This window comes from Oryx dammah, unplaced genomic scaffold, assembly GCF_014754425.2.
Source record: "Oryx dammah isolate SB20612 unplaced genomic scaffold, SCBI_Odam_1.1 HiC_scaffold_4, whole genome shotgun sequence".
NCBI lineage: Eukaryota > Metazoa > Chordata > Mammalia > Artiodactyla > Bovidae > Oryx > Oryx dammah.
The window spans coordinates 81139653-81155849 of record NW_024070188.1 but is presented as its reverse complement, the minus strand read 5'-3'; the positions used below and the strand labels follow the sequence as shown (position 1 = coordinate 81155849).

At 43.4% G+C, this 16197-nt stretch overlaps 1 protein-coding gene across 1 annotated transcript in view; it reads right to left on the bottom strand.

Annotated features, from left to right (window-relative positions):
* SNX9 (sorting nexin 9) overlaps positions 1 to 16197 on the bottom strand; it is a 90987-nt gene that overhangs the window by 28176 nt on the left and 46614 nt on the right. Inside the window, exons 5-7 of the mRNA XM_040238895.1 lie at positions 3480 to 3645; positions 1434 to 1581; positions 89 to 173 (exon numbers count right to left, since the gene is read on the bottom strand). Coding sequence (XP_040094829.1) covers positions 89 to 173; positions 1434 to 1581; positions 3480 to 3645 — 399 coding nt within the window. The remainder of the gene's footprint in view (positions 1 to 88; positions 174 to 1433; positions 1582 to 3479; positions 3646 to 16197) is intronic.

Sequence of the window (16197 nt, the reverse complement as noted above, 5' to 3'; positions counted from 1 at the left end):
CTTTCTAAATGACTAATAACCTTTTTAAAGATACTATACAAGAGCTTAATTAGAAACAAAGCAAAAAATAAAAAATAAACAAACTTACAATGATCGGAATTTTCTCTTTGGGTTTTGCCAGTTGCTTGGCCAACAAATACTGTTCCATCCCAGGTTTTGCAAATCCAGGAAATCTAATCATGAGGACAAATGCTTGTGAGTCTTATCCTTTCCCTTGTAAGAATTCTATAGCTCTCGTCCACATTTACTTAATACAACAGTTTGAACTTGTTCTTTCAGATGTACCAGAACTCGGAAACTAAGGTAAATGAAACCTGACATAATCAGATTGTTCAACAGCCAATTAGTCATTTAATTAAGCTTTATCTGGTAAGAGGACAGTTTGACTCCCGAAGGTGTGATATTTATGGGTGCTCGATTTGCTTGATCTGAGACACTCTATCACCACTCGGAGGCCGAAGGGCAGACCACAAACTGTCCCCCAGGTACAGAGGCAGAAAGAAAGTACTGAGCGTATCAGTTTAGATGACTCCATGGGGCAAAGGCCACACGCTAGCATTTTACATCCAAATTAAAGCCCTTGTCCACATTCTCCCTCAGGAGGCCACAATTACCAAGTACTTGTGCCATTTTCTTTGGAAACTGTCTTCAGAACCTGTCTTCTTAGAGACCTCAAACATAATAAACTTGGCTATTTCCAGAAGTCAAATCTACACCCAAGGCAAAATTCTAAATGGAAGAAAAGGTGGAATCAATGTATACCCACCCAAAGCGCAACTTCTAAAGAAGACAAGATTGAATTTTAGAATTTTTTTAAAAAAATAAACAGGGGGTAAAAATGCTCAGAAAGCAAAACACCTAAAATAGGAAAAGAAATCTTATTTCTACAAAAACCAGCTGTATCCCATCTGATTTCATTCCTAAAGCAAGCTAAAGGCCAATGTGATGCTCACAGGGGCCCATATCATTTCCTTCACCTCCCTGGGCTTCAGTGTCTCCAAGAGTAAAAGAGATCATATGGACCACAAAGGGGTGTGAGAGCACCATGAGAGAAAACACACAAACTGCTCTGCACAAAGCCTGGTCATGGTAACAGATTAATATGTGGTAAAACATTTAAAAGAAAAAGTTATCATTATTATTTTTAGCTTTCCTGTGACGTCAGCAATGAAACAATATGTCATGAGTTGATAAAGGTAAAAAAGAGTATTTGGCAGATCATTAAATGGAACATATATTTCACTTAAAAAAAAAAAGCTTCCAAGCTAAGAGCCAAATAAAAAAACAGACACGATCAAATCATGCCCCAAACTCTGTGATCACTGGAAAGAGAAACAGCCTCTCTGTCTCATCACAGCCTCTCATACGAGAGCACCGCACCGCCCCCACCCCACCCCCCGGCCCCGACCCATTCCCCCAGCTCTTACACCTACTTGTTAAGTGGCAGCTTCATGGAAGAGCTGGTGGCCCGGCTGTTTCCTCGCTGAGCACCTCCTGCTTCTGCTGACTCTGAGTCCTTGAAGTAGGGAGATGACTTGGGCTCATCCCAGTCTTCATCCCAGTCATCGTCATCACCAGTTGCTGAAGGTGAGAACAGAAGATTGTCGGTAAAGAGAGGCCAAATAAAGACGGGATGACTTAATTTTCTGGTAACAGCTACCACCTGGGTTAACCAATTTTTTAAAGAAGAAAAGGGTACACGGTCAGGATTACAATAAAGATGCGAAGAGTACAGGCTCTGTTGTTACGCTTGTGAGTTACAGTTGTGAGTCTTGAGGATTCTGCCTTTTGGCACAAAAGATAAGTCAGAAACAACTTAAGAGGGCTGTTGGTCAAAGTAACTTCAGACAAATGTCAATGATAAAAACACTCTGGAGGGCCTTTCCTGGTGGTCCAGTGGTTAAGCCTCCGTGCTTCCAACGCAGGGGGCTCGGGTTCAGTTCCTGGTCAGGGAACGAAGACCCCACATGCTATGTGGTGAAGCCAAAAGATGCCAAGCAAACCCTTGCTGGTGCACAGGGAAGGTCTGCTAGAGGCCTGGCTGTGCTGACCTGTCTTAGTCATGTCTGGTAAGAATACTGGGGTGGGTAGCCCTTCTTTTCTCCAGGGGATCTTCCCAACCCAGGGATCGAATCCATGTTTCCTGTGTTTCCTGCACTGGAAGGCGGATTCTTTACCCCGGGCCACCTACACATTGATAAACCTAGCTTTATAAACTTGCAAATAAACAGGTCAAATACCCTTTAAGCCAAGAGCCTGGGGAGGACAAAAGGGTGTCAGATCTTTGGAAAGGAATTGCGTAACACTGACACTAACGCAGGCCAGAGACGACGAGGGGGTGGAGGAGAAAGAGAGAGAGAAGCAAGGGACAAGCAGTGAGCACACCAGCGCCGGGAGCCTGACGCCCTAGTGATCCTCTCCATGTCAGATGGGCTGCTGCCAGCCTTCCTCCCGCCCGCCCTCCACCACTGTTCTCTGCCTCCGTCTCCCACCTCTGAAGGCCTGAGGTGTCCCTTCGGCACTAGGCAGGGAAGTGCCCTGGGATCTCCTTCCTGAGATTGCCACCACGAGAAGCCCAGAGACAAATGTCAAAAGGAAAAAGAAAAGACTAGAAGGTATCAGAAGGATCTGGGCCAGGATTCCAGTGACGCCACGTCACTGAAGAAGCAATGTCAGCAGTCTGGTCTGGACCCAGCCCCCGACTCCCGGGCCAGGTGGGAGCCGGAAAGCAGCACCTGACCCACACCTCCTGCCGTTCAGCACTCTCAGTTCTGGGCACAATGAGCTCAGACAGGGGTCATTACAAAACAATGGGCGGGTCTCTTAATTTCAGAACAGACATAAATAACCTTTCTTAATTCCTGAACTGTTTCTGCTTTTAGAAAGTCTTCCTTTCCCTCAGTGTTTCCATTAAGCACCGGGGCGTCAAACAGGTAGTTTAGGAAATGACAGAACAGCTAGGTCAGAGGTCATAAACCGTCAGGTGATAAACCACAGTCAATCCACGTGCTCATTTTTTTTGGCCCGAGATTTAAAAACAAATGTGTGTTAATAGCGAGGATTTTAAAGCGGGAAGATGACAAAAAAAATCGAGATTTCCAGCCTCTCTGGAGGAACACCAGGAACACCAGCTCAGTCCTCCTGCGGCGGCATCAACCCACTGCCCTCTCTGTCCTCCGCAGCCCCACAGGGTCGCTCTCTTGTTTCACTTTATGAACCTGGTGCCTGCAAGCACTTGCATGTGTGACAAGGTTCTCCTTGAGGGAACCGAGAGCGGACTAGAGTATAATTACCTCATTAGGATTCAGAAGAATCAGTTTGCCATTAGTGAGTGAGACCACAGTTCCCGTGATTAAACCCCTTCGACCGGGATGCCCTCTAAGGGTGCCCCCCCGCCTCACCTGGTCCTGGGATGCCCTCTAAGGGTGGCCCCCTCACCACCCGGTCCTGAGATGCCCTCTAAGGGTGGCCCCCCTCACCTGGTCCTTGGTAGGCCTGGGGATGGCCAAAGGCCGAGTCCCAGTTATTGGCAGCGCTTCTCTGGGCTGCGGCCCCCTCCGGCTTGGCTCCCCAGCTGTCCGAGCTTTCCCAGTTTGCAGGTTTGGAAGCATTCCAGGCTGACCAGGGGTCATTGCCACTGCTGACCTGTTGTTAGGGGTAAAAAAAGGAGAGGGTATTTGTGACTTCTAGAAAGCACTACTCAATTCAGTAGGAAGCAACTGAATAGGGGTGCTGAAAAAAACTGATAGAAATGTAAAATAATTAAAAAAATAGAATTTTAGAAACATGTAGGCAAGCACAAAAAGCAGCATCAATCGAATTTTACTGCTAGCAATTTGCCGTGTTTGCTCAGGAACTTTATAACTGTTAACAGAGAAACTCTCTTTTTTCCCCTTCCGCCAAGTAACAGCTTTTCTGAACCTGCTCTCATTCTCATGTGTGTCTGACACTCCCACTGTGTAACAGAATATGTGACATACTCATAAATAACAACTATTTTCTATTTTCAAAGCTGACCTGAACAATACTGTGACATCTGTTTTTCTTTGCATGCTTTTTTCCCCCACTTAATATTATGTTTTTGAGATTATATATGCTAATAATATGCTTTATTGACCTTAACTGCTTGATAGTAATCAGTTGTATTTTTAACTGTTTTAATTTTTATTTCAAAACGTATTATGTTCCCAGTTAAAAAAAAATCAAAAGAATAAAAGGATATGATATATAAAAGCATTCCTACCACCTTAAGATGCTAGTCATTCTTTCAGAGATGACGACTCCTAACAAAGTCCTTTGTACATACTCACACATGCCATGCAGTGAGATTCTTTTTTGCTTTAAACATGTTCTAAGTGAGCCCCAATTGCACTTTCTACTCTGCACTTCTGTTTTTCCATAGCCTGAAACATTCTCCTAGGTATCAATACGATGACCTTCTTTTACGCGACTCCTTTGTATTTGTTTCCCATCATCTAAACAGCACGTGCTGATGCTCATTTAACTTGTTTGCAGTGTTTTGCTACTGCTAATAACGCTGCAGTGTACATCCTTACACATCTTTCCTCACATATCCAACAGATCTATGTGAAATTCCCAGAAGAAAATTACTGGGTAATGAAAGTGTGCATTTATTAATAAAATTGATAAGATTTTGTCTAACTGCTTTAGAAAGAGATCGTATAGTCACCTTCCTACACTCCTACTACAGGCCAAGGGGTGGCGTCTTGCATAAAATGGGGCTATCATGCCAAGTTATTTTTAAAATATCTTCTCCCATTATTCTTTTGCATAATTTTATAGTTTATTAATGTTATAAATAAAATTTTCGAATGGGCAATACATGCCACCCTATTTCAAGGACTACTGCAGTAAGAGGAGCCGGAGGCAACCGCAGGTTTTTTTTTTTGTTTCCTTGATTTTTTAAATAATTTATTTACTTTTAATTGAAGAATAATTGCTTTACAATATTGTGTCGGCTTCTGCCATACATCAACATGAATCAGCCATAGGTATACACATGTCCCCTCCCTCTTGAACCTCCTTCCCCACCTCTCTAGGTTGTCCCAGAGCCCCAGTTTGAGCTCTGAGTCATACAGCAAATTCCCGCTGGTGATCTATTTTACATATGGTAGTTTCCATGCTATTCTCTGCTTCTTTCCCACCCCCTTTTCCCCCATTAAGTCCACAAATCTGTCCTCTACACCTGTGTCTCCACTGGTGCCCTGCAAATTGGATCATCAGTACCATTTTCCTAGAGTCCATACACATGCATTAGTATACAACATGTTTTTCTCTGACTTATTTCACTCTGCATAATGCACTCTAGGTTCATCCTAGATTTTTAAATTTTAAATTTTCAACCTGTATGGAATTGACTTCAGTATAAGAAATAATATAGGAATCCAGCTTAATTTTTTCCTGTAGTCATCTGTTGCCCTAACATCATTTAATGAATAATCCATTCCCTCCCCACTGATTCACCTTTACCATACACTGGACTTGGGACTATTTCTGGGACTCTTTCCTATAGTCTATTCCTCTAATTGGAGAAGGCAACGGCACCCCACTCCAGTACTCTTGCCTGGAAAATCCTATGGACGGAGGAGCCTGGTGGGCTGCAGTCCATGGGGTCGTTAAGAGTCAGACATGACTGAGCATCTTCACTTTCACTTTTCACTTTCATGCATTGGAGAAGGAAATGGCAACCCATTCCAGTGTTCTTGCCTGGAGAATCCCAGGCACGGGGGAGCCTGGTGGGCTGCTGTCCGTGGGGTCGCACAGAGTCGGACACGACTGAAGCAACTTAGCAGCAGCAGCATTCCTCTAATACCAAACTACTTTGGAGCCCACTAGACATAATGCCATATGGTAAAGTTTGTACTTTACCATAACATCTTTTATTATTTTTACAGTGAACTTCAGCATCAGTTTTCTGTTTTTAAAACTAAAACAACCTTCAGCTTTAGGATTAGTATGTCAGTGGTAAAGAATCCACCTATCAATGCAGGAGATGCAGGTTTGATCCCTGGGTCAGGAAGATCCCCTGGAGAAGGAAATGGCAACCCACTCCAGTATTCTTGCCTGGAGAATCCCATGGACAGAGGAGCCTGGTGGGCTCTAGTCTGTGGGGTTGCAAAAAAGTCGGACACGACTTAGTGACTAAACAACAATAACAACATGTCAAGTTTAAAAAACGTGATTTCACTTGAACCTTAAATTTGTAAATAAATTTAGGGAAAACAAATAATGCCTTAAAATTTTTTTTTCAATGCTGAAATCTATTAATTCAAGGACATGGAATAGCAAAGTCTTCCTTCTCACATAAACAAAACAAAATGAAACAAACCTGATATTAGAGAGAGAGAGGAAAGGTTTGCAAGGCAATTACCCAAATGGCCTCATATGCCTTTCTAATATTTTAGAATGCTACCGTGGTTGGGTTTTTTCTCACTCTTCACCATTTGACACATGGGGGGATAACTGCCAGCCACCTACCAGAAGCGTCAACAACAGAGCACACGTTTTACAAGAGGAAATGTGATTGCATTCTAACATCTCTTGTACCTTCAAGAAAAAAAGATGACGTTACTAATGATTTTGCTCAACGTCAAATATTAACAGAAGAAAGACAGTTCATCCATATGACTGTCAATTTCTCAAATACACGGCTGACAAGGCGCTCCTCTCAAGCCACTCTAGTGGATTCTGGAAAAGACGGCTGTTGCGCTGAGAGCTGGCCAGTCACACTGCAGTTAAGAGAATCCCTTCCTCCACAGCTTTCTTGGGGGGTTGGGGGGACAGATACTCTGCGCTCTCCAGACTCTAAACCAGGAGGTTTTGTTTTCACAATAAAAACTTCAAAAGGTGTGCAAGTTCTGGATGGTAACATGACAGGAAGTACAGACATTCGTCTGGCATTTCAAGAAACTGCTGAGGAAGAGGAACAGAAGAGCTGCCATCTAGAACAACAGCAAGTCCAGCCCCACTGGAGCGTCAGAGAAAGGCACTGCGGCAACAATGAGGAGCAAATGGGACATGAAATTCACAGCAAGCATCCTGAAAAACTGAAACACAGAACATGATGCTCTTTGAAAAACTACTTCGTTCACTGGATCTTAGCTCTCTGCCTGGGTGATGAAATCCTCGTTGGCAAATCACTGTTTGCTTTTGTCCTGCCTCCCCAACCCCAACCCCAACCCCGACTCACCCCCGGGAATATTCCTTCTATCTTGTTTCAACTTGACTTGTGCTGATAAATCTTTCAAACCTGACCAACTAGAAATCTCCCCAGGTTCTATCACTACGGCCCCTCCTCTAACAGCAGTACCGAACAACCAGCTCCCGAAGCCTGCGGGGGTCTGCTTCCCCCTGAACCAGCCCTCCCTGTACTTTGGCCTCTGGCTCCTCTGCTCTCCACCCCCAATAACCCTGCTGTCCCCTGACTGCAGGCATCTGGTCACACGACCGTCCAAGCCTCTCCTCTGCTTTCTGCCAGCTCTCCTTCCTCTTTCTACCCAGCGAGGTCTTCATCCTCTTCTTTTCCCTCCCTTCATGGTAACAACATCCCCCTCCCCGACCAACTCAACTGCATTATTTCAAAACCTTTCACTAGACCTCACTGACCACAGGATGGATTCTAAGCTCATCAGTCCATTGATCCAAATCCTACCTTTTCCTTCCATGACTTCCCCATCCTCACTAGTTGCCACTGATCCTCACTCTATGCGTCAACCTGCAGTTTCCCAGACTTCCCCACATCCTTCCCTCTGTACACGCTCTACTCTCCATCTGTGCACCAAGCCTGCAGGAAAGCTGTGCATCTCACAAATACATGTCAAAGGGGGGCAAGGATGAGAACACTGGCCCACTGGCTGAATTTTAAATCCCCTTATGAAACTGTGCAGCAGACTCGGGTTCGATCCCTGGGTTGGAAAGATCCCTGGAGACGGGAAAGGCTATCCACTCTAGTATTCTGGCCTGGAGAATTCCATGGACTGTACAGTCCATGGGGTCACAAAGAGTTGGACAGGACTGAGCCACTTTCACTTTACTTTATGAAACTGTAGCAATTTGACTCAAGTAAACAGCCCACAGGTTGAATGTTAAATCCCTTTATGAAACTGTTGTGATTTGACTCAAGTAAACTTCTCCTGGGTGCAGTGGTTAAGAATTTAAGTTCTAGAGCTGTCTATCTGGGTTTGAATCCCAGCTTTACTGCTTACTAACTGTATGAACTTGGCCATTTACTCCCTCTCTCTTAGTTTCCATACTTACTGAATGGGTATAACAGCATTAACTTCCTCACAGGACTTTTGTAAGGATTAAATGACATAATGCATATAAAACATCTCACAGAGTATCTAGTGCATGGCACAAATCCAGCAGAGGTCATCTTACTACATGGCTCATTTAGAACATAAAGAAAAGCCTGATGACTGGCAATCTTTGAGTAAATCCCCATTAGTTTACACTTTATGGCAAAACATTTCTGTCTCCTTTCTCTTTCTTATATGTATCTGAAGGAAACAAATCTTTGGCTAGAACAGAAAGTATTTTAAGTGCCTATAATCACCTATTTAAAAAGAAGTTTCTCTATTAATGTGATCTGTCATTGTTTTGAAAATATAATTGATGGTCTTTTCCTGTAAAGATCAAAAGCAACTCTTGATTCTTGGGGGTTTTGGCACATTTTCTGTGTACTGAATGCTGAGATCTTGCTTTTCTTCAAAGCCTTACCCCAGCTGCAATGAACTGGGCTATAGAACAAGCAGTTTAATGATCCTTTGGCTTCTGACTTCTTTGCTCTCAATTCCAAGAACCCCTTCTGTCTCTCACCTGCAGACATCTGGCAGCATGGTAATGCATTCTGCTCCCCCGCCAAAGTCTCGAGGGGCCTCTCCTTTCCTTTGCTCCCAGGCCTTCCCTTTCTCTCCTTTCTACTGAGTCATCATTCTCTTCCGGGCCAGCCCCCTCTTACAGCATCAAAACCATCCAGACTGTCAACTCCATGGTTAAAAATCCTTCATTAGACCTCACTGTCCATGGAATAAATTCATCAATCAAGTCTCGTTGAAAGTCTTAGCTGAAAGGTCTCCAAGGTATAAATCCCAATCACCCTTTCAGTTCCTATATGTCCCACTTGCTATGTTGCCATGTTCCCAAGATGACTTTTATTTAGTTAGATACTTTACCGGAAACAACAGCTCGCTTGGGAGAAAAGGATTAGTTCTAAGGGTTTCAAATTGAATTTTACCTTATTTATGGAAGGAGAAGGAGAAGATGAAGAAGGTGGTGATTGGCTGAGACTTTCAAGACAACCAATCTGAGCCAAAATATCCACCTTAAAATAAAAAAAGGTGCTCAGTAAATGAAGGGTGGGGGGAAAAAAGAGTATACCGAAGCTCAAAACAGCAAATGCATAGCAGGGCTAAGTTCAGCAGAAAATTCCAGCATGCCACTCATGCACAAACATTACATGCAGAAACCAAAGCCCCTACTGTATAGTAGTGGGTTATCCTCCGTGCATTAATGTATATTCTAAAGACTGTTACTGTCACAACACAGTATCACTGAAGTACTAAAAGTAATTATACGCAGCACAGAAGGAATGGAACAAATATCATGCAAGTCATACAGTCACAGAAAAAGAACTCCAGAGGAAAAACAATGTCAAGCTTTAAGAAACGTCAGGATGTTGAACTAGTGCTTTCCAAACCACCAGATGTGAGATGAGCAAAGCTTCCTGGAACCTGAGAGCCACAAAGAACCTACCCAGGACCGGCTAAGAGCACAGAACAGCCCGTGAGGCCGTGAACGCTGCGAGCTCCTGAGCCCGCTGACCACCTTGATGTGCAGAGTTGACTTGAGAAGAGATAACTGATACGCTCCGCGGAGCTAGGCAGCGGCCAAGTCAGCATCGCTGAGGAGGACAACCTTGGAGCCTAACTTCAGGCTTCAAATCCCAGCTCCACAACTATCTAGTAGGGAAGTCATGGCTATTAACATTTACATAGTGCTCGAGAACGCGCTTTCCAGGTATAACTTTCTTCTGAAGAAAGTGGTGGTATGATTTCCATTTTGTAAACGTAAGTAAATTTGGTTTTGGAAATCAACTAATAATACACAAAGAAGACAATCATGATGGAGTAACTGGGATCCACTTAAAACTAAAAGAGACGATATATATGAAGCTGTCTTCAAATCACTGGCCAACAGGCAATAGGGGACCCGACACCTGCCTAGAGAGACTTTCCAGGCCTCAGGTCAGGGACGGGGGATCCACACAAAGACCACTGGTCTCTGTGAATTGAGGAGACAGAGCTGGGAGTCTGGGGCAGAGCAGTGAGAAGGAGAGAGCGGCACAGAGGCCCCAAAGACTGGGTGAAGGGGTGTGGACGGGATCCCAGGTCTAAGGCTGCGTACTGATCAGCACACCCATACGAGGAAGAGACCACAAGAAGGGTTAAGTATCAACCTCTGGGCAGGGCGGATCCCACCAGCCAGCAGGGAAAACCTCAGGATTCAGGATTCACGGGGTGTGATACCAGGTACAGAACCACAAAGGCTTTTGGCTTGGAGAGAGAGGCAAAAATATCCCTAGGCTGAACCTTGCTCTGGCCCCACCCTAAGAAGCTTACACTGGAAGAATTAAACTGTTTCCTAAGTAACTTTCTTTTTAAATAAATTTAAAAATTAAAAAAAAAGAAAACAAAAACAAAAACCCCACTAATCTGCAACCGCTGGCCATAAAAATAATAGGATCTGGTTTTGTTATATTTTGCTACTTAGCTGTACTTTTGCTTCTTAGATGACATCCTTGAGCCACCAGGGTGTATAAGAATCAAACACTTACTTCTGACAACAGGCGTCAGTGAATGTGGGCAAGAGCCAGTTTAGAAAACCACAGCAACACTAACTTGACTCACTGGTTCCCCAGGATGTTCTTATGGATTCAGAGGAAATCAGGTCTTTTGGTTCATTTAACTGGTCTTCCTGTTCTTTAAGACACGGTCTAGGAAGAACACTCTTCACTGCCCAGATCACGAGACTGACAGTGCTGCAAGAGAAGACGGAGAGACAGGCGACGGACGCCCGCCCTTCTCTGTGTCCACCTGAACTAGGTCAGACCTCGGCTATGAGGCCAAAACCGAGGCCTGAGAATCAATGCAAAAGGTGACTTATATTTCATTATGGTTGCTTTCTGCCGGGCTTTCTACCAAACTAGCGAACAAGAGTACAAACAATATATAGGAAGGTTCAACAGATGCTGACGAGTAAGCAGAGCTCCTGCTGCCCACCTAGTTCCTTACAGAGGATGCTCAAAGTTCAGTACAGGTCAACACGGGTCATTCAGTTTGACAAGTCTACCAGGTAAGGAGGGTCAGTAATCAGGGGGCTCACCACCTTGTGTATTATCATCCGGGGGGAAAGGTTTTGGAAGCATTCGTAGGTCCACCCTATTACCACGCAAGGAAATTCTCATGTGTGCCTCGGTCACACACGTCTACACCTTACTGGTTACGCTGTTATGCCCGTTCACACTGCTACACCCTAATATATGGTCTCCTGCTTGGAGGGAAAGAAGGAAGGAAGGAACTTCCAGAGGAAGACTTTGTCCAGGGGCACACAACAAAAATGAACAGAAATTAAGTGGGTTTGTGAAAGCCGAGGTTATGGTGTTTTGGTTTGCTTTCTGTAACTCATCTGCCTGATTGAGACATAACGTCTTTATCTGACATTTCTCATTCATCAGATGTTTTAATAACCATGTGCCAGCTGTGTCAGGAAATAGGGATAGTAAATAATGTGATTCCTTTATAAGCCAAGAGTATTTCAATCAGTTTCTCATAAAGGTTTAATTCTCTTTCTCAAAAAGGCCCACAAAAAGTATAAAACTGTCTTATGTAAAAAGCCTAATCATTTCAGTTCAAAACACAGATAGAAGTTGTAAAATTTCCCATTTTGTTGTTTATAGATCTTTTGCTAAAAGGACATCACTGAATTCTACAGATGAACCTCTACTGATTTAAAAAAGCCATCTACAGAAATATAAAAACTTATACATTCTTTTAAAAATAAGGCTAGATCACAACAACATTCTAAATTCATTTGCAGCCAGTCACATCAGTACTACTGACTGGAAATTACCCCCTCAAAGCTTAAATAGCTCACTGTTCAGTCACTAAGTCGTGTCTGGTTCTTTCTGACCCCATGGACTGCAGCACACCAAGCTTCCCTGTCCTTAACCACCTCCCAGAGCTTACTCAAACTCATGTCCATTGAGTCGGTGATGCCATCCAACCATCTCATCCTCTGTCGTCCCCTTCTCCTCCTGCCCTCAATCTTTCCCAACATCAGGGGTCTTTTCCAGTGAGTTGGCTCTTCGCATCAGGTGGCCAAAGTATTGGAGCTTCAGAATGAGTCCCTCCAGTGAATATTCAGGGATGTTTCCTCTAGGACTGACTGGTTTGACTTGTTTAATATCCAAGCTATTAAAAATAACTGAACCCCTACTAAGCACCACATATAGTTATAAACACTCTAGAACTTTTTTTCCATTTACTCTTTGCAACAATTCTGTGAGGTCTTTACACAGAAGGAAACTGAGGCACACAGAAGCTAAGACAGTCACCCTGAGTCACACAGTAAGGATGGGATCTGGGAATAAACTCCAGGCAAGGTCTGGGATCAAGGCCCAGCGTGTCCCGGCCCTTACACACCTGAAGGACGCAGGCCGCTCCTGTCGTAACCGCAGCTCACAAAGGCGCTCAGGGCTTTGAAAGTAGAATGGAAAAGAGAGTACAGAAATAAACAACATTTCAGAGAAACAGAAATGGGAAAGTCGGGAGGAGAAACTAGATTTGTGGGGAAATAATGAGCGATTCTGTTCAAGCAGAGTTTGAGATACAGAGGAGACAGGCAGATAGAAATGCTGAACAAAAAGCTGGACATTGAGCAAACTACAGAGAAAATTCAGGATTGGGGGATATTTATAAAGGGAATCCTCTGCCCAGCTAGAGAGGGTAGAAGGAGATGGTTGGAACAAAAAAGGATAAGCAGAATGAGGTTGTTCCCTGGAGAGGGAAGAGATGAGAAAAGGAGAGTATTTCTTAAACATCTCCTGTGAGTCCGACACCACTTACACCAGTGGCCTGGTCCTCAGACAGTTCAGGAAGCAGCCTCGACTTTTGCAAGTGGAGCAAGATTGTCAACCCAGCTCTAAGGTCAAACCTTACACCAGTTTTCCCACCACACCAACCTGCGTGGAGTGGAGGAAGGATGGGATGGGAAACCAGGGAACAGAAGAACAGACATCCATGGGGAACTGGGATTCAGTGTGATAAAAAGCAAGAATTTTAACAAAAGGAGAAGTAGTTTATTCCAAGTCTGTAAATCTTTCTAGTATTTCAAAAGGATAGAAAAATAAACCCTTCAAAAGGGGTTTATTAAAATAAGGGGTTTAGAAAAATAAAACCCCTCAAGTCAAAAGCTTTCAGATAAAACATCTAGCTTTATACCCCTCTCAATTAGTGTTTAAGCATCACTGCTCTTTCAGTTCAGTTCAGTCGCTCAGTTGTGTCTGACTCTTTGCGACCCCATGAACCACAGCACAACAGGCCTCCCTGTCCATCATCAACTCCCGGAGTCCACCCAAACTCATGTCCATTGAGTCGGTGATGCCATCCAACCATCTCATCCTCTGTCGTCCCCTTCTCCTCCTGCCCTCAATCTTTCCCAGCATCAGGGTGTTTTAAAATGAATTAGCTCTTCGCATCAGGTGGCCAAAGTATTGGAGTTTCAGCTTCAACATCCGTCCTACCAACGAACACCCAGGACTGATCTTTAGGATGGACTGGTTGGATCTCCTTGCCGTCCAAGGGACTCTCAAGAGTCTTCTCCAACACCACAGTTCAAAAGCATCAATTCTTTGGTGCTCAGTTTTCTTTATAGTCCAATTCTCACATCCATACATAACCACTGGAAAAACCATAGCCTTGACTAAACGGACCTTTGATGACAAAGTAATGTCTCTGCTTTTTAATATGCTGTCTAGGTTGGTCATAACTTTCCTTCCAAGGAGTAAGCAAACAAAAATGTCTCATTAATTTCTAAAAAGTAAAGATTCAGTGATTGAAGAGTTTTTAAAAAAATCTACACTGAGAAACTTTTTATAATTATATAATTTAAACACTAACAACTGGGCGAAAACCAACATGAGGACAACTATAAACACATGTTTTGCAATGATATCTGAGATTTATTTTCACCAGCAGGCTAATACATTCTGGAGGCACAGCTATTAATAGGACGTGCTCCTGAATCTGTAAAATACCAGATAAATAACTAATAATGAAACCACCAATAACCACTAAAAACTATTCTTTTTTAAAGGTATTGTAATAGCTGTCCTCATCCACCTTAAAATCTATACTAGAAAAAGAAAAAACAAGAATCTAATTCATTTCTTTAATATCTTTCAATAAGTTTTCTACACAGTTTGCAACTGTGGTGTGTATATATATATGCTTGTACTTTGTGGTATGTATATATTTATTTTATTTTTAAAATTTTTATTGTGCTGAAATGTAATGTAAAAGTTCTCACTGTAACCATTTTTAAGCGCACCGTTTCATGGCATTAATTACATTGTCAGTGTTGTGCAGTCATCATTACCATTTTCATCAAACTCCCCCATCCTGTGTATATATTTAAACACAAGAAAGGTAGCACTATCCGTAGGGAGATGCCTTTGTAAAGGCGCGATCATCCACATCTGCACATCTGCAACTACCCTCGTTCTTCTACCAGCAGCCCTGGCTTCCCACGGGGCAGCTGTCCTGCAGTCTCCCGGGGCAGCTGTCCTGCAGTCTCCCTGGCCAGCCCCTACTGTCCTGCAGTCTCCCTGGCCAGCCCCTGCTGACGACGCGGATTCCCGGCTCTGCTGTGCAACAGTGCTGCAGGGGACCCCCTCTCCTGCCCAGACGCCTGTCCGGCAGCGGAGAGGGGGTCCCGCTCACAGGTGCTGGGTCAGAAAGCAGAAACACTTCACGTACTAACACAGACTCTCACACTGTCCTCCAGAAAGCTTTGTCGGTTTATCTTTACCAGCTCCACATCGGAATTGCCTACTGAACATCCCTTTCCTCACATTAGGTGTTAAAACACTTTAATTCTCTGCTAATTTGATAAAAAGAATTTCAAAATGAGCATTTTGCAATATTTACTGGCTCTTTGTACTTCCTTTCCAATGAAAAATCTGTTTACCCCCTTCGCCCGTTTCTTTTCTGAGCTGTTCATCTTTTCCCTATAGATTTATGAGAGTTCTTTATTAACAGAATTACCTGGTACCTTTGGCACATTAGAAATTCTTTTCCTAGGTGAATATTACTTTTTGATTTAAATGTAGCAGCTTTATGGTTGCTATAAATTGTGTTGTGTTTAGAAACTCCTTCTATATTCCAAGGTCATAAAAAAAAATGTTGCCTATATTTTTTCCAAGTATTTAAAAAACAGCTTTATCATTGTCCAAATTAAATTGTTCCAACACATTTAAAGAATAATGCATTGTATTCCTTTGACATTTAGTCTAGTCTATGCCACAGTCAAGTGGCGAGTCTGTGTTTTACAGGTAAGGAGCTCCCTCATGTTCTAAACAAGAAAGAGAAAGGTCACGGTGGGTTGTGGGGCTGCTGCACGAACACTATCTACCACTACGCTAGTCACTGCACTTACCTCTGCTTGCTTGGTAAGAAGCTAATACCAGAAGGGGCCCCAACAATCTGAAATTAGGAATTTTAAGAAAAACAAAAGGAAGTGCTATTTTACATATTAAGTTAAAATGTGTGAACTAACTACTCTGAAATGCAGTATAGCTTCAAAAGTCAAGGAGGGTTCAGATAAATTAAAAAATAACAGGCTCAAAGTAAGTTATTTATGAACATCTGCAGGTGGAATGTAACCTTTTAGAGAGATCTTTCTAAAAATATGATTTAAAAGAAAGACATGACAGTCAGAAAGATAGATAAGCAGCAGCTGAATGTGTGGCTTTAACCTGCCTGCGTGGGAAGAAAGCCAAAACAAGTGGTGCTGAGAAGACTAAAAGGATACTGATCAGGAAGAGTGTGGTGTGCTGAGGTGTGGGGGGGGCGGTGTGTGTGTCGGGGGGCAGAGGAGCAGGCTGGCTCCTTCTTCTGA